The sequence below is a fragment of the Carlito syrichta genome, unplaced genomic scaffold (assembly GCF_000164805.1).
Source record: "Carlito syrichta isolate Samal-C Ts95f unplaced genomic scaffold, Tarsius_syrichta-2.0.1 Scaffold305112, whole genome shotgun sequence".
NCBI classification, from domain to species: domain Eukaryota; kingdom Metazoa; phylum Chordata; class Mammalia; order Primates; family Tarsiidae; genus Carlito; species Carlito syrichta.
In genome coordinates, this window is record NW_007249208.1 from 174,677 (window position 1) to 201,787 (window position 27,111).

Here is a 27,111-nt window from a genome sequence, read left to right on the forward strand (position 1 = left end):
GGGGCAGCCAGGGAAGGGAGGGGTGGGCTTCACTTCTGGATATGGCTTACAGCTGTGAAGGCATTGCTGCTTTAATACAGGAATCAGGGCATTGTAAATCCACTCTCTGCATCTGCCGTTTATCCAAACACTTACTCATAGGAAAATCAGGAAAATAGCCACAAGCAAAGTCAGAAAGCTGAAGAGTTTAAATATACTTGCAAAGGGAGATGGGGATTCTTGGACAACTCGAGTTTTAGTGACCTTGAATGTTCGGTCCCACTGAGTCATGATGGCTTTTTTGGCTCCTTCCCATTTCCCTGGACCAGTCAGGCGGAACTGGTAAGGTGAGCACGGGCCAAAGAAGACAGTCAGAGCCAGGCGTGGATCCGTCAGGAGCATGGAGAACAGGTTGGGTTTTGCGTTGATATAGGTCAGGAGTTCGTCTATGTATGCGATATAATCTGATTGTAAAGCCTTGCAGTAGTGTAAGCCAAACCTTTATGAGAGACAGATTGGGGGGAGGGGAAGAGATGACAACAAAATAAAATAATGATAATTTTAGAACAAAGTGCCCCAAAGTGCTGCTGCAACATTTGGAATGGTTTCTGGGTTCTCCCCGTTGTGCCCAGAGCTACCCTATAGTCTCAAGCTATTTCTCAAATACAAAATTGATACAGAGACCCACTAATGTCTGTCCATATTGCCACAACCCCTAGAGAAGGGCACGGCAAGGGTTCAACTGCTCCTGTGCATTCCTGAGCACATTATTGAGAGTCTATGAACTCCCAGTAAGTAGCTTCAGGGAATTCTTGACTTCCTTGCGCCTGCTCCAAAGATGCAAATCCCTATTTACTCTCTTTCTTAATAGTCATGGGTTTGAACGATTGTAAGTCTTGTGATTTGCATTATTTTGCATCAGTGTAATCGTAAGTCTTGTGATTTGTATAACTTTAGTAATGCATGATGTCTTAGGCCTTGTAAACTTCCTTTACTCTAAACGTAAACTTAAGTTGTATACAATGCTCTGCTGGTCACATGGGTAATGCATAGGTACTAACAACTCTAGACTATAAAACTGGACTGTGAAGCCTGAAGGGTGGGTAGAATCGTTTTAGAAAGACCTGGAGTCCGGCTCTGTTCCCTGCATTCAAGTTCAGAAATAAACTTCTTTCTACCAGTTCCCTGCCCTTTTAATTCATTGGTATCAAGGGAGAGTAACCGAGTGTTACTCGGACCATAACAAAATGATCCCCTTAAGAAGATATTTTATACATCCGGCTTTTAATGGATGCTCTGAATGCTCATGATACACCTAGTATTTCTTTAGTTCTTTTGTGAAATGATTAACAATTTCTAGAGTAAAATAATTTTTTGCAATTTAAAGATATTTCTAAAATCCAGTTATTATTGGATTTGTATGTGAAAAGCCACAAAAAATCCATAGGGTGGAATTCCCTGTGATGCTGGTATTAGGCCCTAAACTGGTTGGCTGACCTGTGTGACAGGAAGGCTTTAGATTGTATAGTAATTCTAGCTGACTGTCTCTTATGCTGGAATTCTATACTGGAGATCAGGTCATATCCCAGGTTGAGAAACATCTAAAATGCTTTCATTGTTTTGGATTTTGGAACGTTAAGAAGGAAAGGTCAACACGTGAAGTTTGAGAATGTATATGAATGAGAGAAATGACAGATGACATGTTCCTTAAATGCAGTGATTTTAAAACATTTTTTTCCTGCCACAGAACCTTTTTTTAAAAGTGGGAATGTATATCAAAGCCCAAAACAACTAAGCAGGTAAAACAGCAAAGTGGATAAAATCAGAAATGTGTTGGTTGGACTGGGAGGGAGAGTGGAGGGCCAAGACCCTTTTCCGCAAGCCACCTGCTTTGCATTGTCCCTGCCCTGGAGCAGGAGACACAGAGCAGAGCAGAAATGGTTCTCCTACAGGAGAAATGGTTAGCAAACGTACTCTGAAGAAGGACAGATGGTTAATGCCTTAGGTGTTGAGGGCAACATTACAGTTTCCATCTCAGTTACTCAACTTTGCTCTTGTACCATGACATGCCATTGGCACTATGCAAATGAATGAGTGTGGCTGTGTTCTAGTAAAACTTTATTTATGGCCAATGTGATTTAAATTTCATATAACTTTCACATCTCACAAAATATTTTTCTTCTTTTTCCCCCCAGCCATTTAAAAAGAAGAAGCAAAAGCAGCAATCTGAATACAAACAATCGCGCTGATAAATATGTGTTGACTGGATGCATGAGCAGACACTTCCAGTGTCAGAGTGGACAACCACAAATGTCTGTCTGCTGATTATGGAGAAGGTATGGAGTAGCGTACTTGGCAGATGAAGGTCTATTATATGTCCCTTGGTTTGGAATGCAAAGCCCCTGTGATGCGAGATAACCATGGTCGGAAGTTGAGGCAGGACATTCAGTGTAGGTTAGACATAGATAAGTTTCTTATAAGCAGTTTTAGAATAGAGGAAGCATTCAGACATTTTTCCTTATCACATCAGTCCTGACTACCCTATGGCCTGGAATGTGGACTTGTCAATCCACCCCACTCCCTCAACTCATCAAAAAAAAGTCCTTCAGGGTATAGAAATGGTAACCAGACCACCTTCATGGTTTAACATAATAATCACTAAAAGTCTGTGCTCCTGTCATAGGCAAAATCATGTTCCTATTTGGGAGAAAGCCACCCTTTAGGTGGAGAGAAGGTAAACTGTCAGGAGCAGATATCTGAAGCCCATTCTCTTTAGCATGATGATTATTGCGTCGCTATATCAAGCTAACCATTTCTCTACAGGACAGGCTTCCATTCTGCTCTGCTCTGTGGCTCCTGCTCTGGGACAGGAACAATGCAAACCAGGTGGCTTGTGGAGAAGGGTCTTGGCCCTCTACTCTCGCTCCCAGTCCAACCAACACATTTCTGGTTTTATCCACTTTACTGTTTTGCCTGCTTCATTGTTTTGGACTTTGATATACATTTCCACTTTTAAAAAAGGTTCTATGGCAGGAAAAAGAAATGTTTTAAAATTGCTGCATTTAAGGTACGTGTTATCTATCATTTTTCTCATCCATATACATTCCCAAACTTCATGTGTTGGCCTTTCCTTGTTAAAGTTCCAACTTTCAAAACAATGAAAGCAAAAGCACAGTCTTTCTCCAAGATGCCCTCACATGCCTTAGCATGTTTCTCTATCTCTCTCTAATAAATTCTGTTTTAGCTGGGCTCGGTGGGTCAGCCTGTAATCCCGCGCCTTTGGGAGGCTAAGGTGAGCGGATTGCCTGAGCCTGTGGGTTCGAGACCTGCCTGGGCAGCAAGACCTCATCTCTACAATAAATCAAAAAATCAGCCGGGCGTGGTAGCACATGCCTGTAATTCTGGCTACTCGGAAGGCTGAGGCGGAAGGATCACCGGAGCCCAGCAGGTCCAGTCTGGGCGACAGAGTGAGACTCCAACTCAAATAAATAAACAAATAAATAAATAAAATAGAAAAAATAAATTCTGTTTTACAACTATATTGGCTGCTCTGTAATTCTTTTTAGTAGCGAGTTAAAGAACTCACGCGCATTGGGCTGTGCCCCACTCAGGCACAAAGCAATGATTCTGGGGACATTCAGACTTCTCAGTCTTCCTTTCTTTCCTCTGTTCTTAAATAGGCTCTCCTAGTATTTTTCTCTAAGTCTTGGATGCTTTCTTCTTCTTCTCCTCCTCCTCCTCCTCCTCCTCCTTCTCCTTCTCCTTCTTCTTCCAGGATTTATTGAGAGGACAGAAAAGTTCCCACAGTGGGAGGGGACCCAAAGGAGTTGTCTGTCAACGTGACTCTTAGCTCTCTGCTATGGTTTTACCAACTTCAGTCACAATTCAAGAAGGATGTATAAGTGGCTAACTTACCCACTGTGCTTGTTTTCCTTCCTTACATTAACTTCCTCTATCATGACACTTGGTGGTGGTAACTTATTCATACCTATAAGATAAAAAACAACAAAAAAGATGCTGTTAAACTTTAGGTCTGGCTGTTTACTTATGGATAAAGACACTTTGCTATTGCTCTCCTTTCATTTCTAGCACCAGCTACTCATCTATTCTCCTGGCAAAAGCTAGAGCAGCCTGAGCTGACTGGTGATATGCTCCTGGCAATAGTGCCATCAGCTGAAAAGATAAACATCTGGTCGTCTCCCTCACAACTGGTTTGATTGAATTTCATCACTCCATGGCTTGAATTTTAATTGAACCAGCAGATTCAGTCAACTGGCAGAACTGTTAACTGTTATTTTGTCTTAGTCGAAATAACAGGTTGTACGGCACAGTGGTGTACACCTGTAGTCCCAGTTACTTGGGAGACTGAGGCAGGGAGGATCACTTGAGGCCAGGAGTTTGAGGCTGCAGTGTGCTATGAATGAATTTGTGAATAGCCACTGCACCCCAGCCTGAACAACATGAGACTTTATCTAAAAAAAAAAAAAAGAAAGAAAGAAAAGGAAAAAAAAAATCAAGTAGGCATAGCTTATATTTTTGACCTCTGATTTATCATTTATGCTGGTAATGGTATCATTATGATAGCATAATTCAGTGAACAACAGAATGGGTTCTGTTATTTTAAGTGGGAACTAAGTCTCAAAATTTCCAGTATCCAAAAATCCCATGGCAAATCAAAAGTGCAGGCCACACCATTTCTCATAACACGCACCTTTCAGGACTCGAGCAGCCCATCGAGCTTGTGTTTCTCCTGTGGGTATCATGGAGCCCAAGGATTTGATAAGGCCAATGACAGCCAGGGTTGGCTTCTGCAGATGGACGGGGAAGACATACTTGTACAGTGAGGCCTGGCCATCCTCAACTTTCACTACAGACTCATCCAGGAAGGGGAAAGCAAAGGTGTATCCAGTGGCGAAGACAATGATATCAATGGACTCCTCCTTTGGAGTGTTTTTAAATATGACAGTGTGCTCCTTCACCTCCTTTATGCTTGGCCTGATGGACACTTTCCCAGTGATGATACGGCCTGGAAGCTCGTCATTTAGCACAAACTCTTTCAGCTGAATCCTAAACAAAAGCATGAACAGGGTTGAGATCTGGCGGTGAACAGCATGGCCAGTCCTCCCTCCTCCTCACTTTCCTCTCTTCATTCTGGGGCCCTCTCACTGGTGGACAAAAACTACGAGTCTTGGGAGAAGTTACTTCTGTGGAAGAAGTTCATGAATGTTCAAGAAGGATTTAAAATATGTGTGCCATTTACGAGAATTTGAAAGCCTGGGCAGAGGCCAGAGCTTCCTCCAGTTCTGTTTCTCTTGCTGACTTCAGCATTCAGCCGTCCCTGTCAAGCTAGAGAATGCTGAACACTGAGGGGCTACCAGGGAAACCAGGGACTTTTTCATCTTGTGAGAACTGCTGGCAGCTCTGCCTAGTCCCTCTTTCTGGGAAGCAGTTATGTAGGAAAACACATGCATGTGTTTGAAGGAACAAGTGCAGAACCAGCCTTTTCCGGCTATACCATTGGGATCACAAGACAGTTTGTGAGTTGAGCCATTTTAGGCTGTGGTGCATGTGCAGGAAGAGATCATGTGGTAAAGTGGACACAAGCCTGAAGCAGGAGGTAGGAAGAATGGCTTTTATTCAGACGTCCATACTTAACAGAACTTAGATGAGTCATAAAGTCCCTTAGTCTCTATGGGTTTTCTCCTGTTCATCTATAAAATAAGGATGTTAACACTTGCTGACCTTAGTTTGCTGGGCAGGATGAAGAGCATATGAAATAGCATATATGCAAAAAACTTTGGAAATGATAAAGGAAGAACGAAATCTGAGAGAGAAAGGACTATAATTCACTGAACTCCTTCCACATGTTCTAAGGCTTATGGGATGAAACCAAATTTCTTAGATCCATAAGCCACTATCCAGCCTAGATAAAATTATGGTAGCAGAAGCCCTGCCGGAAAGAGTCAAAGCCTTGAGAAGCCTGGAGGGAGGAGCCAAAAGAGTATAGACAAAACACAAGGAAGGGAAAAGGGAGACAATAAAGAGAGGGGCAAGAAGAAAGCACAGGTTTGTGTGGCTGTGTGGGGACTGGAGTGCCAGCAGATCTCTCCTGGGCCAGAGTGAGATCTGGAGGGAGCGCAGGGGGATCTCCGGGCTGCAGTGCCACCTCATAATGGATTTTCACGGTATATAAACGTGATGAATAAAGAGATGAAACTTTTGGTTCTTGTTAATGGGATAAGTCACAGTTGCAACTGAAGGGGTAGACTGAGATCAAGGACACTGCCATTAGAGAGCCGGAGAAGGGCAACTGTGGGGTTCTGTTTTTCCCACACAATGAAGCAAGGCCAGTATGTTGCTTTTTCAACAAGGTCATAAACAAATCATTCTCTTTTGATTGCTGTAACTGAGGTTCAAGTAAGTTGTCAAGGCCACAAAGCTCACTTCCTACTCAATGAGCTTGGGCAAGTGACTGAAGTTTACTAAGCCTCAGTTTCCCCATAATAAAAGGATAATTATCATAATACTTACCTTAAAATGTTGTCGACAAGGTGGAATACATAATTTTACCTACTGAGCACTTAAGAACAGCTAGCTATGATTCAAGTACCTGTGTATCAAGTGTTCTTTCACAGTGAACCATGTCGCTATGTTAGTGTCTGGTTTGTATATGTCACTGAAAAGATCAAGGCATCTTCTTCCTAATAGCCCTTGACAGATACATTGTATTCACCTGTCTTCTGGTGCTATGCCGTAATTTGCATGATCAAACCAGTTGTTCATCTTTCTCGCCATCAACCAAGTCACCATTGGAGTTGGGAGGGAATTTCTGAGCATGTTGTGAAATCGTGTCATGAACACCATGTCCCATGGGTACCCTGAGTCAAAGACTCTGCTGATCACCCATGCCCCTCCGGTGGTGCTGAGGAACACCTGGAAGCAATCAGAAAGATCTCTTGGTTTGACACAGTGAACAGAGCTGGTCCTGCCGGAAACTCTAGAAGTGTCACAAACTGAGAGTCACTGAAAAGTCTGCCACTCTCAGAATACATCCCTGGCAAGATAGCTTTCATTCTTCTTACTCCTATTTTGAAGTTATTCTTTTGAGATAATGGTTTGAGTATCTAGAGTATTAAAATGCTTTAGAACACATTACTGAACACTTATCTTCCAGACTTGAGGTACTATGGCAGTAGGAGCTTAAAGTCTCCTTCAAGAAGACAATGAACAGGCATTTGCAACTAGAATTGTAGGGAACAGAACAGGGTGTGGCTCCAAGTGGGAGGCATCTACAAAGGGCTTCAGCACAAACCATGGGTTTAACTGACAGTAAAACTGAAAACTACAATTTGGACTGGGTGCAGTGGCTCATGCTTGTAATCCCAGTAGTTTGGGAAGGCCTAGGCCAGAGGATTGCCTGAGCCCAGGAGTTCGTGGGCAACATAGTGAGATCTCATCTCTACAAAAATCAACGTGAATAGCAGAGCCTGGAGGCGTGTTCCTGTAGTCTCAGGTACTCAGGATGTTGAGGGGGAAGGATCTCCTGAGCCCAGGAGGTTGAGGCTGCCGCGAGCCGTGGTCGTCATGCCCCTGCATGGGCTGGGTGACAGAGTGAAACCTGGACTCAAAAAACAAAACAAACAGAATAACCAAAAAACCTACAATATGTTTTAGTGGATTTTTTTTAAAAAACATGGTCTGGCTGTTTGAGTTTACCACCTGAGTTCACTAAGCTATACAATAAGAAGCTTCCTGTACAACAGTTTTTTTAAAAAAAGAAAATTAATCAATCTGTTGCTTTTCTAATGTGACACAACTGATTTAACAGATTGTTTTCCCTCACAAAACTGGGACATGGCGGCCACTGCCCCAGTGTCAGTGCCATATATATAAAATGAGGTCTCATTCTGTCATCCAGGTTGGAGTGATCTCGGCTCACTGCAGCCTCAACCTTCTGGGCTTAAGCAATTCTCCTGCCTCAGTCTCCCAAGTAGTGATGACTACAGGTGCTCACCACGCCAGGCTAATTTTTGTATTTTTTGTAGAGATAAGGTCTCCCTATGTTGCCCAGGCTGGTCTCGAACTCCTGGGCTCAAACAGTTCTTTTGCCTTGGCCTCCTGAAGTGCTGGGATTTCAGGCATGAGCCACCATGCCCGAGCTGTTATAGATTTTGTTTGGCCTTATAATGCAGCGGAGCAGGATATAAAATGCTGAAAATGTGGTGACTAGAACTACAGACACATCAGTTGTTCTGACATGAGATATTTGCACTGACCTGTCTCTCTGTGTCATGAGGCAGAATTGGACCCGACATTTGGGTAGATATAAGTCATGTTCTAAGCCACAGGGAGTTTCTTTGTTGATATAAACATGATAAAATGTGTGCTAAAGCATGTTTTCTGACTGAAGAATTTTCCAAGTGATTAGAGAGATGAAAATAAGACTGTGTTACCCTCATGTTGTGGTCAGAGTGTGTGAGTCTGTTACTGTTTGTTTCAGAACCTCCTTTCTCTTCCTTCAGGATGGTGCCACCAAAGTGCTAAGTTTCTTCACATCAATTAACCAATTTATCAACAGATGACTCAATCAAGTGTTTTTTTTCAAAAATTCAGAAAGGAAATATCAAAGTTACATGTCCCTAATCTTTTTTTTCCCACATCTATTTTCACTCTTGCAACTATTGGTTTAATTATTTACACTCACTTATTTGCTAGCTGTTTTTCCCACAACTATATGCCCCACGACAGTAGGGATCTTGTTTTGTGGTTGTGTATGTTCAGTGCCTGACACAATATTTTCAGCACATCAAAAGTCAACAATTAATACGTGTTAGTTAGCTGACTGGTTTTCAGTGACTTTATAGCATAGTTGGAAAAAAGGTACATACTATAAAATGTCATTAGCGGTACTGAAAATTAAAATGTGCCAACTGAGGAGTGCAACTTGCAATAGTACATACATACAGAATAGGGAGAGATCACTTTGTGTGGGGTGAGATGTCTGGGAACGTGGAAGTAGATTGTAGCAGGAAAGAAAAGGGCTCTGTAGAGTGAGAAAAATGGGGTGAGCAAAGCGGTGACAGACACTGGCATGGGAAAGGGTTGTGGGGCACCTCCTTGGCATACAGGAAATAGTTGAGGGGTAAACATTAAAATGCAGATTTGGGCAAGATTACAGATAACGCTATGGTGCAGAACTGTTACATCTGCAGTTTACTTTTTTTCAGGTAAGGGAAGTTAGTAGAGGTTTCTCATCATGAAAGTGTCATAATGAGAGCAGGTTTTTCCAAGGATATGTTTGTTGGTGGTTGGGATCTGGATGGCTTGTCATGAGTGGGTGGATGGATGTGGGCTGGGGGTACAAGGGATTCAGGGTGGAGTCAAAATCCTGAAAAGCCTGGAGGCAGGAGGTAGAAGCGGACAGTTAGGAGCATGGGCTCTGAGTCAAAGAGACATGGATTTGAAGATCGGCTGTACCTGTTGCTAGTGGTGTGACTTTAGGCAGGTTCTGTAACCTCTCTAAGCCTTGGTTCCTCATCTACAATCAGGAATACTAACAGTACCTACTTCAGTTGTTGTGTTTTGAATTGAGACTTCACTCTGTTGTTCAGGCTGGGGTGCAGTGGCATGATCACAGCTCACCACAGCCTCAACCTCCTGACCTCAGGCGGTTCTTCCGCCTCAGCCTCCTGAGTAGCTGGGACTACAGGCATGCACCACCATACTCAGCTAATTTAAAACATTTTATTTGTAGAGATGAGGTCTCACTATGTTGCCTAGACTGGTCTTGAACACCTGGGCTCAAGCAATCCTTCCTCCTTGGCCTCCCAAAGTGCTGGGATTACACCACACCCGCCAGTGTTTTTTTTTTTTGTTGTTTGTTTGTTTTTATTTTTTAAGTTGGAGACTCTGACACCCAGTCTGGAGTGCAGTGGCACACTCCTGGCCACCACAGCCTCGACTTGCTGGGCTCCAGTGATCCTTCCACCTCACCCTTTCAAGTAGCTGGAACTACAGATGTGCACTACCACACCCAACTAATTTTTTGTAGAGATGAGGTCTTGCCAAGTTGCCCAGGCGGGTCTCGAATCCGCGGGCTTAGGCAATCCACTCACCTCAGCCTCCCAAAGCACTGGGATTACAGACTGAGCCACCGAGCCCGGCTCAGTTGGTTGTTTTGATGATTGGTTGAAGTAATGCAGTAAAAAGCCTTAGGTGCAGTGCTTGTCACAGTAGCCTCAATAAATATGAATTTTTCTACAGTTTTTATTCTGAGGACAATGCAGTAGCTTTGGTGTGAGGCGGTGTGAACCTGATGTAGGCAGTGGCAAGTCATTGGAAAGAAAGAGGCAGATGGAAGAAAATAAAAACTGGCAGAATTTGCTGACTTCTGGAGCTGAGTAAAGAAAATATATCATGTAGATTTAGTTGGATGGCTGGGAAGATGAAAGAAAAGAAGAGAGAGAAGTTGGTTTTGGAGGAAAGAAAACAATTGGAATTCATGTTAAAATTTATGAATACTCAATAAAAAAGAAATACTTTGATAATCTGTTGTGTGCATGCTAGGCATTTCTATTCTTTAACATTTATCATGTTGTCAAATACCATTTGTTTGAGGCACCATCCTAACATGAAACTCTTCATTAAGTAGCATTGAGAACAGTACCTTTTTTGCCTGATGGCTGGCCTCTACAGCAATATCTGTGCCAGAATTTCCCATTCCAACTACCAGGACTCTCTTATCCTTAAATATATCTGGATGCTTATATTGTCGGCTATGAAAGTACTGGCCTTTAAAGGCACTTATACCTGTAGAAAAAAAAGAGAAGTCAAATCAAGAATTTACAGTATCAGGGAATGAAACATTAAATGTTTCAGTTGATGACATCCTTTTGACAGCTGATTTAGGTTGTTTTGACTAGCATTTTCAAGTTTGAGGGAATCTGAAATATTAATAAATGATTTTACAAGACATTAGCAGGTAATTATTTATTGAATAGGGTGATTGTTCCATCTCCTTAGACAGGCTTCCAGTTTTACTTACCAGATGATTAACTACTAAGCTGAAATATTGTGGCATGAAGACATATTAAGCAACTGTATAAAAAGTCACTATCATTTTAAAGATTTATAGAAGTCAATGGAACAATAATATCCTATTTAGTACAAGCTTCTCACACTCAAGGAGCAAAAACAAAGAAGTCTAAGAGAATTGTGAGTCAGTGACACTATTCAGCAACTTTTTGGCCATCTGCTATGTGTGTGTCATGGTGCTAGATGACGTGGAAAGAATGGGATAAATGAAATATTGTCTCCATTCACAAAGATTGATGTGAGCTGGGGAAGTTCACTGACAGGTTCGCCTTGGTGCCTGACTGAAACTCAGACTGGGTTTGCTGAGTTGGCCGGAGCTGACCCAGAGAAAGGGGATTACGTTAGTTACACAGGATTCAATCTACTGGGCTAACTAGATAGCACATCACAGGCAGTGATGCCAAATTTCACTGACACATCAAACGTGAATGGAGAGTGTTTGAAAATACCCTCAAGGCTAAGGAACTAAGCAAAGAACTTGTTTTTCTCTAGAAAAAGTGCTGAGACTTCTAGATTTTCAGGATAGATGTGTGGCCTTGCCAAGGTCTGGTGATATTTTAGCTCACCTTGAATCAACAGAAATTGAATATGAGTCTTAGTAAAAACCTAACCACAATTCAGAATGTTTAGAATGTAGCAAGGATGCAACCAAATTCAAATATTAACTCAGCATGAGCCCAGGATAGAACAGATAAAAGAGAGAAGAAAAGAAATGGAAGAGAAAGAGATGAAAAGGCCTAAGGAGACTCACATATTATCTCTGGATCTGGTATTATTTTAGATTTTCTCTTGATCAGGTTGTTTTGGGTCACAAATGAACAAAAATGACACTCTGTGGCTATGTCTCTTATTAGATGAATACTTTCCCCTCTTATTTCACAAGAGGACAAAGTGTGAACTTCCATTAGGTGAAGGTGACTGTGTTAATAAACACTAAAGACCAGAATGTATATCCCTGCATGAAAAAAGGTAGTCATCTTGGGAAATTATACATTTATCCTGTGATACCTATTATTTTACTAAGACTTTTAGAGACAACTCCTTTGGAATTGCTTCTAGAGCTTGTGGCACATTTTTTAATATCTTAGATGAAATTTGAATTTTTGTGACGGCACCCATCCACATACTCCTAGTATGTGCAGACTAAGCAAGTCTGTTGCAAGGCAAGGAGGAAGATGGCGGGGTTGGGAGAACTCCTTTTGAAGTCTAAAATCACAGAATTTTAGAGTTCAGAGACTTGAAATTTATTTAGTTGGGATTTCAAATTGTTAGTGGCTGGTATGACAGATTTTAAGAAATCTTGTAGAACTCTTCTTGCTTGATTTGTGATGTATCCCCTTGGGCAAAGTGATTCAAGTTCCTCAGTTTACGGCTGAAACGACAGAGGCTTAGAAAGTTTAAGTGGGAGACCAAGATTATAAACTGGGTAGTTGTTCATGCATCCTGGGTCTCAAACTCATCTATGCAAACCAAGTCATTGACTCAGTTGCTTTCAGAGTTTCCTTTATCTTAATCTGACATGACTTGTCTAACTTCTGGGAGGCAGACACAGGTCCATGGGAAATATGTGAATTTACTGTAAGATGAGTATTGATATCACTCCACATCATATGTAGACTGTGATTTCTCCACTGGACTCCATAAAACTCTATTCATTCCTCCAGTACATGTTTTCTTATCTACCTCTATGTTCTTAGCACCTAGTAATATACTGTAAGTGCTGAGTGAATACTTTACTCCCTATGCCAAGGAACTTTATGGATTCTTGGAATGACCAGGCACTTCCTCCTTGGAGTTTGGAGTGGATGGCAGCTCAGGGTTTTGCTCTGCAGCCAACAACTGAAAAAGGGTTGGGTTGTCTTTTGTGAAGATGAGAGTCCACCACTGAATGTGTTCCAGCAGAGGCCATCAAGTCCCTCAAATTGTTGGAAAGTTATTTCCTGCATTGGGAAGAAGACTAAACGTGGTTTTTTCCAATTTAATGATTCCATTCTATGACAGTTTTCAGGATATGCTTTATCCTAGTTGGTCCTGATTTGAGTGACCTTGGGGGCAGATTCAGGACAATCGAAGGCACGTGCATCTATTGGCAGACCTTGGGATCACTCCTGGTCATCTCTAGATGGCATGGAGAAAAATTTCTTCATATTTTAACTTTTTGAATACTCACTGAAGATGAAATAAACCACCCACTGCATTGTCTATTCTATTGAGTTGAAATCCATTTAAAAGTTAGCATAGATGAACATGAATCATGGTTGCAAAGGCCAGATAAAGAAACTGAGCCACAAAGATGACTTAACTCACCTCCCAAGACTAATCTCCCTGTTGTCTATTGATGCAGTGCCATAAGCCTCTGATCTAGCTAATTGCTGTTACTCATATAGAACAGACAAACGGAAAAAAATTAAATTATTTTCTCCTTTTTTTCACAGTTGACCTTTGCAGTCCCTAAGCTCATTTTTGGCAATATGCAGCTGCTGCTGAGGCTAGCAATGTATCTAAGCATCCCATGTCCTGGAGTACATTCTAGATGCTGCCAGTCACTTAAAGGAAGGACTTTAAAGCTCAGTGAAGCATAAAATTGTTTCCTAAGTTATTCATTTTGCTCTTCTCTACTCATAAATTGTTTGGAACAAATGAAAACCAAAAACTGGTTAGAGAGGGCTAGTTAGAAAACAACTCTTGTTACTTCACAATTAATTATTTAATGGAACAACCATAGGAATTAACTCCCAGATCAAGATGACTCCCATGAAGAAACTTAAGGTTAGCTGGAGAAACTGCTGTACCTGGGAAGGAATCCAGTGGCAGATAAGGGTCAGTAAGAAAACCAGTGCAGACCATGACAGCGTCAAAGATGCTGCGCAGATTCTTGTTTCCCCTCCTGGAAAGTGACCACCTTCCATTGGCCAGAGACTGCAAAATCTGGGCATTTTGTTACACTGCAGACTCTGGTCTGATAAAAGAATCACAGAATTATCAGTTGTCAAGTGTTCATTAAAGGCCTACTGGTTGATGTACCAGTTGATATTTCAACAATTCTGGAACACAGACTAAACTTAATTAATAAGCATAACCCTAGAACCCTAATCAGATGATCAGGCTAGTCATGATTTAATGGATGGAAGTATTCTAAGCTTGGAGGGGTACCTAAGAGAAGTGTTGACATCCAAAGGTTTGAAGTGATTTGCTCAACTTTTTACAGCAAGTGAGAGAATCAGGATGTAACCTGGGTTTCTGATGTCTGTCTCATTATTCTTTCCATTATGCAACCTTTATTTCTCACAGGGCTGTCTTTTTAACATTGGTTCAGACGTGGATACTAATCATTTGAAAACATGAACTGATCCCAAGTGTCTTAGTTTGTGAGGTTTTGTAAAATATGTTACTGAAGTTTTCCAGAACTAGAGAGCTGTTGTAAAGTGCTAACCATATGGTTTGAATTTGTTGGGAGTGGTTCACTACATTTCAAATAGTCTTTTTCTTCTTATTTTTCTTTTCTTTTTGGAGGGTTGGAGTGGAGATAGGGTCAAGTTATGTTACCTAGGCTGGTCTCAAACTCCTGGCTTCAAGTTATCCTCTCATCTCAGTCTGCCAAGTAGCTGGGATTAGAAGAGCACACCACTGCACCTGTCCAGTACTACATTTTGATTTGATAAATATAGGTACAATCATCCTAATACGAGTCAAATTTGAAAGCATAAATTATTCACTGACCAAGAAGCTTTGCTACCTTTCTTTCCTTTCCAGTGATAGGCTTCTCGAGTCCCTCTTAGTGAGTTCACTGTTTGGTTTGTATTTGAAGTGCTTATTGGATTTCTACATTTGTATTAGCAACTCTATTTTTTCTAAAAACAAATTTCAGTTCATTTTAAATCTTTCAAAATAAAATTTATGCAATTATTTATTTCAAAAATTTATTTTTAATCATACAAATAATAAATGCTCACCATTCAAATTTTGGAATGCATAGAGAGAAATAAGAAACAAAAGTCAACCACAGCCCACCTCTTAGAGACAGCTGCTTGTGTGTACTTTTTGAAACTTTTTTGAATACATAGCTTTATAAAAAATTGTCTTAAAATGGTCTTGGGCAGCATGTAGTAAAGGAAATGCTTCAGATTCAGAAATTCTGATGTGTTTTTAAAAACTATTTTTGTGGGTTATAGCCATTCACAATGATCATGCTTTATTTTTGCTGTGTCCCTTGAAAGGTAAAGAAGTGGAATGAACTATTCCTTGGAAATCTGTTTAGAAGGACTTTTAAGATGGGATTGTGAGTCTTACTTGCCCCTTGTTTTGGTCGACATCTCCATTCGTGTTGCTTTCTATGCATAATTCCATATGAAGTCCTCATCTTCCCCATCTCTGATAGGGGAGAGAGGTAGGAGAAGAGAAACACGAATTTTCATGTGTTTCTTAAAAAGGGAGTACAAAAAGAAAAAAAGAGGGAACAAAGGACATGTTCATTTGCCCCTGTACTTTGCCTTCCTCCTGTCTCCAATCTCTGAAATGGAAAAGGAAGGGGGCCTAGGAGAAGCCCAATTTATTCCCGAGAATATCTGGAAAGGATTTCCTTTACACAGCGAGGCTCTCTTGTTTATGAGCCATTGCACATGCCCATTCCTCTGAAGAGATAGTTGGGAAGAAAGACCCAAGAGGTTGGTAGGAGTTCTCAGTGTCCCTTTCCCCACGTGCATTTGGCCCAAGCTGAAAATGTGGCTTGATATTTTTAAGCCCTTTAGGAGACTTGCATGTAAGAATTGCAAACTAAAATATTATGCATGTGAGTCTTTATACAAGGTACCCACCTCCACCTCCAGATTTACTTGGGGTAGAGGAAGAACACCAAGAGAAAAGGAGTCCAGCCGGGTGTCATTAGCCTTGCCAGTTCAGTCTCTCAGGGCTGTACTATAGAGAAGTAACAGAAAATAGGTAGGAAAAAACTTTCTGACTAGGAACTGATGTTTTGTGTCTTACCTTGAATTGAATGCATTTCAGAAGGTTGAAATGATTTGTATACATTTTGAGATATTCCAGAAACTGAGAATTGGGCACATAGTTCGGATAATCTTCTGGGAAGGGAAAGTCTGAGTAACAGGACATCTCCTTGCAGCTGTTGGAAACCACAGACTTGTAGAGACTTGCTCTGCCTTCTTCAACATGTTCCTGTACAAACAGTGCATACACCTGAGCATTCACTGCATGCTAAGAGATAAACTCAGGGAGAACTCACCTGTCCAGATTCACGCAGTATCCCTTCAAAGTACTGAGACAGGAAAACAAGAGTTAATCAAGAAACCAAACCCTAAGAGCTTTATCTCAAGTGAGTAGCTGCCCTGACCGCCACTTCTGCTTCTGTAAGCATGCTTTGCTACACCCCATGTCAACCTGTTTGCTGTGATGTTTGCTGTGAAAGTACCTGCTCATGGTCCTCAGTTTCAAATTATAAAACCATCAATGACAAAAGCCTGGGGCTGCTAATACAGCCGCAGGCCTGTTACACCCGAAAGTTCCCAATAAGGTCCGCTGAATGTATATAAAAGCAGCCTCTAACTGAGGATTGGGGCTCAGGTTTTGGGGGAGATTACTCCGCCTGAGACTTCTGGAATAAATGCTCTCGATTCTCCACTCGGTCTCCGGTGCCTGTTCCAAGCGTGGCAACATTCCGTTTGCTCCTGTTCCTGGTGAGCTGTAACACTTGCTAGAACAGAACAGGAGAACATAGAAACAGATGAAAGCCAGGAAGTGGTAGTTGGGTGAAGGGCGATTGCTAAGTACTTTGGCATCAGGGGTATCCTTGAGATAATCACAGAGAAGAAGACTGCAGATATGCAGGACTTTTCATCCAAACTGGAGTAATTGGGATTTTACAGGAGAGTTTTGGCAGTCTAATGGACGTTTCAAACATGGAAGCGATTCATGTTAAATTTTGGAAAGATAATTCTGGTTTTACAAAAGATGGATCAGAGGGAGCTGAAAAGGAAGAGACTGGTTCAGAGCCTAGAACACGAATCCACTTGATGGCTAATGAGGGCCTGAGCAGAGGGCCATCACAGTTAGAACCTAGAGGTAGATTTGCAAGGTGGCAGTCAGGTAGGATAACATAGGACTACACTGGGTGAGGAAGCAAACTGGACAGCTGTATGCATGGCATAACCCTAACCACATTCAACTCAAAGAACTAGCAAAAGTTAACATCTCAAGGCTGCCATGAGGTTGACAATAAGCAGTTTTAGTAATGTTTTTAATATGTGTTGCTTGTCTTTAGGTGGTATTAGGGAAGATTGTTCTCCTGATTTCCTTCTTTCTTTTTTTTTTTGAAGGGGAGTCTCACTCTATTGCCCAGGTTGGAGTGCAGTGGCACACTCATGGCCACCCCAGTATCGACCCGGTGGTTTCAGGCGATCCTTCTACCTCAGCCTTCCAAGTAACCGGAACTACAGGTACGTGCTACCACCCCCGGCTAATTTTTGATTTATTGTAGAGACGGGGTCTCACCAAGTGGTTCAGTTTGTCTCGAACCCGTGGGCTCAGGCAGTTCATTTGCCTTGACCTCCCAAAGTGCTGGGATTACAGGCTGACTCTCCGAGCCTGGCTTGTTCTCCTGATTTCAATGGGAAAGTTCTTAGTATTTTATTTACCATCTTGGATATGTATAGTTTCTTTTTTCTGTGAAGTAAAAATTATTTGATTTATGTTAACACGTGGAAACATCAGCATACACATCACATATGGAGAGGGCTTCCCCTGTTTCCCCAAAGGATATGAATCTATATCTGGGTGAATTGTACAGCAATCATAGAGAGTGAAATTATAAACACATCTATATGTCTTAAATTAATACCACTTATCTCATCATCTGATAGGAGTTGACTATGACTTGCTTATCTGTGGCCCCACATCCGACAGCCCCACTTATCCAGAATAAAACCTGGAAGCTAAAAGTCTTCTGAGAAAGATGAAGGTTTAAATCTTGATCTTTTATTCTGCTGGAATATCTAAAGTGGTGCTAATCAAATATCATCTGCAGAGCAGTACTGATATGAACTGTTTATTACTAGTCTATTACAAGATCAATACAAAAACTGAGTGAGCATTTAGAGACTTTTATAGCAATACCTCGACATTGCTGAAGACCTAATCACGTGAACTCTTTTTTGTTGAACAGGGTATACACCAGTCTCACTTTTGTCTAACTTACATGATGAGTTTGAGCTGTGTACTCATCATAAGTACTAGGACTGCATGGTAGTGTACCATGTTTTAAGGTTAGTCTGAAAACTGTTATCCAAAGATGCATGAAGTCTGGAATCATTGTCTTTCATTGGAAGATAATTTATATTTAGCTATAATCTTCCAGTATAAACTATTTGAAATGGCTACTGATAAAGGATTGAGGATAAATTTTAAAGATAGAACACTATCTACTTCACTTTGGATAGCAGTTTTTTTTAAAAAGAATACCTTGAACTTGCTGTGATTACTTTAAACTCTCTCCATTCCAATCAACATACCTCAATGAGCCTCCTTTCTCTACTTTGAGTGCTATTTAGTAATATTTAGAAGTAGTTTAGATACATTATCCCTGCAATGCACACTGTCATTCATCCATTCCAGATTAGGTAAATTGACAAGCAAGTAGCAAGCTTAATTGTCACATCGAAAACGTTAGATAGTAACATAAACAATGTGGTTTCAAAGTGTTTCTACAGGTGTTTAATATGGAGAACTGCTATTTCACACAAACTTTTGTTTGTTTGGCAAAAAGGTACAAGTGTAGGCCGGGCATGGTGACTTATGCCTGTAATCTTAGCATTTGGGGAAGCTGAGGTGGGAGGATTTCTTGAGTCCGGGAGGTGAAGGCTGTGTGAGCTATGACCATGCCACTGCATTGCACTCCAACCTGGGCGACAGAACGAGACTCTGTCTCTAAACAAAAACAAAACAAAAAAGTTGCAAGCGTAGTGGTGATTCTCTGTATTAGTTGCCTGCGTGCACACTTTCAAAGAACAATATGTCCATTTTCTGTGATTGTGTTTTCTTATTTCTGTGTTGCTAAATGGCATTTATTGAAGTTGATTTTGTGACTTCTGACTTTATACTTTATAGATTTTGAATTTATATTTTGTTCATATTTCTTTGTGCCACTTTTATTTTTCTAATAATTCATTTTTATATTTGACAGTAGCCTATAATTATTTGGAAATTTAAAAAGACTGGGTTTTTCCGGAATTTGAGATGCACAGCTCTCTGGATCAGTGCCTCTTAGTCTTTCTAAGAATTGCTGGGGAGGCTCATCGGAAGGGAGCTGCTGCCTCGGGGCTGGATGAGCTGAGAGTCTCATTTCCAGCAGGCTGCTGAACAGGTGCTGCCGTTCCGGGGGCCATTCTTTGAGTGAGAAGCTTTTACTTTATTTAACTCAATATGCCTAAAATATTATAATGTTATAATTATGATATAATACGATATTAACACATAACCAGTATAAAAGTATTAAGTTAGCTTACATTATTTTTCTTATACTGTCTTCAAAATCTTGTGTATATTTGCAATCAAATGCTAAATCAAATAGTACATTTTCATTGGAAAAAGTGGATTCACATACCCAAATGATTCAAATACGCTGAAATGTTCTACAATAACTAAATTTAATATAAAAGTAAACTTAAATGAAATAAAAATTCAGCCTCTTAGTCATACCAGCTACATTTCAAATGTTCCCTGGCTATGTCTAACTAGTGGCTACCTTATTGGACAGCACAGTTTTAGAACATCCTCAGACCTGAAAGTGGGCGTTAGAACTGAATGTAAAGTTGGTTCAACTTAGTTAGGACAGTTCTCAGTTTTCCTCTGGGTTGTGGGAATAAAGAGAATAGCTGTGAAGAGCTGTAATACAGATAAGTGAGAGCGGTGAGGAAATAACTACAGTATAAGCAGAAAAACGTCATTTATAGACATTTTGGGATATATTAGTGTAGGGCCAAAGTTCCCTCACTTTTCTGTGGCATCCAAGGACATCACGTAGTAAGTAATACTTTGTTGTTAATAGACTCAACTTCTAGTAAACAATAATACAAGGATAAATTTAACAAGTACATATACGCACACACACCTACTCTCTCTTTGTCTTTAAGGGGCTAGAGATACACATACTACACTCTGTAAAGAGTTCCATAAAATAGTTCTAAAACATTTAAAACATATTGTAATGGCATGTTTAAATATCAAAGAGTAATAGGGACTCATGGGAACTGAATGAACTGGGAACTATGTATTTTATGAGATCTTAAAGCAAATAAACAAAAATAAGAGGGAAAAAAAACCTCTCTGCAAAGCTTAAGAAGATAATTGTAAAGGTTAGACTGAGAAAAGCTTCCAGGAAACACTGAAACCTATTGTGAAATAATGTATTCCAGATGCTGGCAGATGAGAAACGGTAGTTTAGAGAGGAAACAATCCTAGGGTAGAATCGAAGACCAACTCTTAGCTCTTGTCTCCCTTTCCTTCACTGTGTCTCCTGGGAAAGTAAAGGGTCTGGTATGTTGAGCAAAAGTACAGAGAATACAGCCCACGCCCTTCTGAATGGTGCTGGTGGGTCCCTATTCCAGCACTTGCCTCAGGGAGTAATCTGCCCAATTCCCAGGCCCTGCCAGACCTTAGCACACCCCAGACCTCAGCACACTCCCAGCAGCTGTGGACCTTCTGGACATCGTCCCTGTCTGGGCCCACCGATTGCCTGGAGGCCTCCATTGTGGAATCACATGTCCCTGAACATTGATGGGCCCCTTAGGGGAAGATTTTTGTTCCATGAAGACTGCAATGAGTGAGGGGAGAAGAGGAGAGAGAAGATGGTCTGTGGAGAGGGGAAAAGAATCAGAGTGTGGATGGAGGGGTTTCTGCTCTGGTTCCCCTGGTCCTGCAGCACAGTGGCAAAGTCACCATCACCCACTAGGACACGTGGTAGGACTCCTTGAGAGTCTGTCCAGGATTTGCCCGATTCTTGCATTGTGAACCAGACTCCCAAAATGCATGCACTGGAGTTTAGCAGCACAGGCCCCAGAGTCAGACTGCCGGTGTTCATTTCCAAGCTCTGTGTTTCTGATGGGTGATCTTGGGGATTCTCTCAACGTATCCGCGCCTCAGTTTTCTTATCTCTATGTGGAACAACAGTAGTACAAAATCCCTTGAATAAACTGGAACAATAGCCAATATGCTGTCCCCACAAGCTGTTCCTGGCACGCTTTCAATAGGTTACCTATTATTTGTGTTCTCTATATCTGTTAACTGTTATTAGATTTACTTTCTTGAGCTCTGTAACCTTCGGGGAGGAGTGTAGCCAAGGGCAAGAATGTGTAGTCAAGCCAAAAATCTTTGCCTCCTCATTTTGTTTTATTTTATTTATTTATTTATTTTTGAGTCGGAGTCTCACTCTGTCGCCCAGACCGGAGGGCAGTGGCCGCTCCCGCCCACCGCAGCCTCGACCTGCCGGGCTCCGGCGATCCTTCCGCCTCAGCCTTCTGAGTAGCCGGAATTACAGGCATGCGCTACCACGCCTGGCTGATTTTTTTTATTTATTGTAGAGATGAGGTCTCGTCAAGTTGCCCAGGTGGGTCTCGAACCCGCGGACTCAGGCAATCCACTCACCTCAGCCTCCCAAAGGCGTGGGATTACAGACTGAGCCACCGAGCCCGACTTCCTCCTCATTTTAAAAATAGATATGAAATTATGACAAAAGTCATTCCTAATTAGAGGCCTTCCTATTCACACAATGTTCACACCTCAATCTGGTCTTGAACTCCTGGCCTCAGGCAATTCTGTTGCCTTGGCCTCCCAAAGTGCTGGGATTACAGGCGTGAACCACTGTGCCTGGTTGCTTTATCTTTTCTCAGTGCCTGCCACCTGTCCCCTCCCTGGTGTATGACATCCTTCCTTTTCCGTCACAGCCTTTGTCTGCTCTCTCTTTCCTGAAGGCTGTAGGAGCTGAGAGAGGCCAGAGTCTGCCTGGCAAGTGTTCGATGAAGTGCAGTGACTAATAATCTCTATAATCTTAGCATCTTTTCTCCACTGGGAAATGAAAGCTGTCTCCACCCGTGTTTTGCTGGATTTCTGCAATTTACCTGTCTGCTTTTGCGGTCTATCCCCTTCCACCGTGAGGCACTGAGAGACCCCCTTGTGCACTTGCTGGCAAGCACAGTCTGGCTAGAGCAGGCCTTTTGATTCTTTTTTTTTTAAGTTGGAATCTCACTCTGTTGCCCAGACTGGAGTGCAGTGGCACACCTCAGGCCACAGCAGCCTTGACCTGCTGGGCTCCGGTGATCCTTCCACCTCAGCCTTCCAAGTAGCCGGAACTACAGGCACATGCTACCACACCCAGCTACTTTTTAAAAAAATTTATTGTAGAGATGAGGTCTCGCCAAGTTGCCTAGGCTGGTCTTGAACCCACAGGCTCAGGCAATTCACTTGCCTCGGCCTCCCAAAGTGCTGGGATTATAGACGGAGACACTGAGTTCGGCCAGGCCTTTTGATTCTGCAGGTGCTGAACTGGCTGCCTACTTTGAGTGCGAGGATACGTGTAAACAATCTTTTGAGGTGTGCGCATGTGTGTGCGTGCATGTGTGTGTGGGTGTGCATATGTGTGTGTGTGCTGGGGAAGGTGGAGAAGGGATGTCTCTAGAAAGACTCAGGAGACTCATGGTGTATTAGAGCTGGAAGGACCTTCAAGGCTACCTGGTCTAGGGGTTTCTAGTCAGGCTTTCGAGGAACCTTAGGTATGACAGAGGTGCCTACAGAGGCTGCTGTGTCAAGAGCAGCTGTGGGCTGAAGGTGGGTAGAGAGTCCTAAGCTGCATAGTAGTTCAGCTTCGACTGTTTTTCAAAGTGGCCTCACATTTTCCTCTTATAAGTGAGGTAATAGAAGTGGAATAACTTGTTAATTGGGTGCCATTTTGCTTCGGCTACTGCTTGAAACTGCTCTCCTTCATCTTTCTAATGTCTAGTGCATTCTCTACCATATTTTTCATGACCTTCTCTATGTTTGTAATTCTCCAGCACCATTCACCACCCCCTCCATGAGTACCATATTTTCCTGAAAGGATTGAGGCCTCTGGTGTGTGTGTCCTCTTTTCCTACCCCCAATATCCTCCCCACGTTCCCCTTCCCTTCCCTTCTTCTCTGGTTTCCAGTCTCTCACCTTGCCGGGGCTAACCCTTCCACTCATGTCCACAGTTCCACTCCTTCCTTTTCTGCCAGGATCTTGTCCTAATTTGGATCTGGGCATTCGATCATTTCCTGCCAGCCATATATTTTCCCTTTATCTACAAACATCTTTGGGTTTTCCCATCATGCAAACAAAACAACATAACAACAACAACTACAACAAAGGAATTTCCTTAGTTTTGCTCCTCATTACCCATAGCTTAGGTAACAGGGTCTCAGTCTGAGGGCAAGGGGAATCCTTTTCATTTTTGCGTCCCCCACAGTGTTTTGTGCTTTGTGTGTAGGTGTGTGACAAGTCATACAGTCAGCTGGGCACAGCTGGAGCCAGAACCATTCCTCCTGACTCTTAGATCAGTGACTTTTAGCATTAATAATTAGGCATCCGTGATCCACATAAGGAGCTTTTTCTGTCTGGTGTCTCAAGAAGTTAAATACAGCTTTTGGTCTTTGGGCTCACTTTTGTTTTGTCTCAGATTACTTTAGCCAAAACCCTGCTCAATTAAATTAAGCAGTTTCATCTTCCAGAACAGTTCCTAACTCTGACTGACTAGGTGTGCTTGTTTGGAATCCCATGTTAAGAAGAATCCTGAGGCTCATTAAGGGAATGGTATCATGCTTGGCTAGTAATGTCTTCCATGCACATGGGAGGGAAGCAACTTGGCACAGGAATCGGTTTTCTGCCAAACTATAGGAACACACGCGGTTTGAATCCTGGGAACAGATGTGCCCTTTCACCCAGCCTCCATGCCTTGATGGTCACATTTGGTGGCTGGGCACATCTTAGTCTGCATTTCCTCATATGAGCCAAGCTGGTGACTGTGACTAACCCCAGTGGCCTCTCTGGAACTATAAACATTCACTTTATTCCAGTTCCAAATCTCACCCTTCTGTAATAGTACTGTGCTGTGTCTTTTTCTTCCCCCTTAGAGAATTTGAGGTGGCTAACTGATTCCTTGCTTCTTTTCACTATTTCTGACAGCTTTCTCCTGGGCACATTTGAAGTTCATGGGAAATGTTTGTGCCAGGAATGAGGGAAAATAGGAACGTTGGAAGATCGGATGCAAATGCTCCCCTGGCTGAGTCATGGAGCTCAGAGAACACTTTCCCTGCCTGGCTTCAGGCCCTGTGAGCCTGCTGAGCCCAGGCCAGGCTGCGTCCACCTCTCCTCACTCCTCATGCCTGCGATCCCCTCTACAGCCCAGACTGTAACCATGCTGAGATTGGAGACATTACTGCTCTTTTGCTCAAGAACAAAGGAAGACTCCAATTCACATTCCTTACTTCTTTTTATTTTTATTTTTTGAGTTGGGGTCTTACTCTGCAGCCCAAGCTGGAGTACAGTGGCATGATCATGGCTCACGGCAGCCTTGACCTCCTGGACTCAGGCGATCCTTCTACCTCAACCTCCTGAGTAGCTAATTTTTTTTATTTTTTGTAGAATTGAGGTCTTGCTATGTTGCCCAGGCTAGTAGTCTCAAACTCCTGGGCTCAAGCCATCGTCCTACTTTGGCCTCCCAAATTATAGGGATTATAGGCATGAGCTACTGAGCCTGGCCTTTTTTTTTCCCTCTCTCTCTCATTTTTAGAGACAGAGTCTCATTCTGTCACCCAAGTTGGAATGCAGTGGTGTGATCATAGCTCATGCAGCTTCAAACTCCTGGTCTCAAGCAATCCTCCCACCTCAGCCTCCCAAGCAACTGAGACTATAGGCATGTGCCACCATGCCCAGCTAAGTATACTTAAATTTTTTTGTAGGAGTGGGGTCTTACAATGTTACCCAGGCTGGTTTCAAACTCCTGGCCTCAAGTGATTCTCCCTCCTTGGCGGTTGCAGCCCTCCTCAAAGTGCTGGGATTGCAGGTGTGAGCCACTGCACAGCTACATTCTTGACTTCTGATTTTCTTGGCTTGGCCTGGGATTGCCTGAGTAGCAGGACCTTGATTCTGGATCTCACCATACACTGAGCCCTGTGTTGGCTCTAACACAGATGGAACAGGGTGGGAAAACAAAAAGCAGGTAAAAAACAGCTCAGTCTTGCAGGAAGAAGCTGAAATTTGTGCTCTTGCCACAAACACTGCCATCTCTGACTTGCTTTGGAGCCCCTGGTTCTGGCCCTGCTACTCTGGTCCTGGACTTTCCTGGCCTGTCCCACTCACTTCACTCTTGTCCATACCCTGTGGGCGTCTTTGTAAACATTCTTCCTCTGCCTCTGGGTAAAGTTTGTAAGTCTGCTTTTAACTCCCACCCAAGCTCAGCCTGGGCCTCTTTCTTTTACAATCTCAATGGTCCCTCCTGACCCCTGTTCTAACCTTTCCCATGGAGGGCCCCACCAGCCCCATGAAAGAAATACAGATTTATTTTCCCAGAGGTCAAACTATCCTCCAGCAGACAAATAAAGCAGTTGCAGCTCCACTTAAAGTGAATCTCCACAGTCCCCCAAGGTCGCTGCTCCCCTCAAAGCAAGTGGGCTCCAGTCCCTCCTCCAGACAGCACTTGATGGAGGTCAGGCCGCTGACACCAGCTCCCACGATTGCAACACGCTTGGCCATGTCTTTTTGTGGTGGGGAAAACCAAGCAGGGCTTTTTACTCACAAAGCTCCTCCCATCCTTGGCTGCTCTCACAAACCAGAAACAAGAATCTGGAAGATTAAGGACTTTGCTCAGTTGGAGTCTTCTGTGGCCAGTCTCTGGTGTGTGAAAGTGAGAAGGAGAATGTTCAGGGCATGGGTTTAACCCCTGGGCTTCCCGGCACAGCGTGGGTGCCAAACGGTGCAGTTGGGGCCAGGGCTGTGACTCTGGCTGAGCGGCTGGAATGGGATTCTTTGGTGGACAGGGTCTTGCAGTCTGGACCACGCTGCTGCCTCCAGCCTCTCTGCTCTAGCTCTGGAGAGAGCAGCAGACAAGGAAAGGGTCACCTTGTGAGACATGTTCTTTTTAATCACATGCAAACCTGAAGTACAGATGGGCATGGCGACCTGGCCACAGTCACACAGCAACTGGTGGGTACAGCTGGCACTAGGAGCATGATAGTTGTGGCCACTGCAGGTGCCGTTGTGGCCTGCCCTGCATGATCCCAGCCCCGGCACACTGCCAGGGCCCAGCTGTGCTGTGGGTGTGACCATCCCAGTGATAGTCACCAGCGGGGGAGAGAGAATGGTGTCCAGTGAGGATTTGTGGTAGAAGGAAGGTGTGAAAAGCCAGCCCTCCCCCTCTCAGCCTCATACTAGTTTACCCCGGGGTACATGGCACAGTCACTATCAGCACAAGCTAGAGGCTATCCCAGCACCAGACACATGTTCATAACGTGGATGTGTGAGAAGGTTGAGAGGCAACCTTGTGCACTGATGAAGCCCGCAGGCTTTGGCTCCCAGCTCCCTGACTGCAGATTCAGCTCTGTCAGTCATTACTGTTTGAGCAAATTATTTAATCCCTCTGTGTGTCAACAATAAAGAAAATAGCAGTACCTTCCTTGTAATGTTTTGTGAGAGTCAGGCAAGTTAATGTAACAGTTCCTGGCACATAGCAAATAACTGCAAGCCACAGTAACTATAAACCAATAAGACTTGCCCAGAACTGGTTTCGTGTCTGCCTTTTTCACTTCAGGGAACTTCTGCTCTGTTGATTCTTGTGGTATTTCTGATCAAGGGCACTACATTATGCGATGTTAGCTTTTCTCTGATATGTTTTTATGACAATTTTGTCTTCCAAAGGTTGTAGAGTTAAAAGCACAAGGGAAGCACCTTGAAGACAGTTGTCCTAACATTGCTGTTTTTCATGTCATAGATGTACTCTCTCCCAAGGCTGGGTGTGCATCTTTT

At 42.8% G+C, this 27,111-nt stretch overlaps 1 protein-coding gene across 1 annotated transcript; it reads right to left on the reverse strand.

The window, feature by feature from the left end:
- Window positions 1–25,842, reverse strand: LOC103263436 (dimethylaniline monooxygenase [N-oxide-forming] 1-like). Its single transcript, XM_008061116.2, is given in 9 exon segments — window positions 1–478; window positions 3,895–3,967; window positions 4,691–5,046; window positions 6,713–6,912; window positions 10,646–10,788; window positions 13,866–13,935; window positions 13,937–14,032; window positions 16,057–16,245; window positions 25,702–25,842. Coding segments are annotated over 9 exon segments (1,611 nt in total). The 3' UTR covers window positions 1–135.
- Between the last annotated feature and the right edge of the window lie 1,269 nt (window positions 25,843–27,111).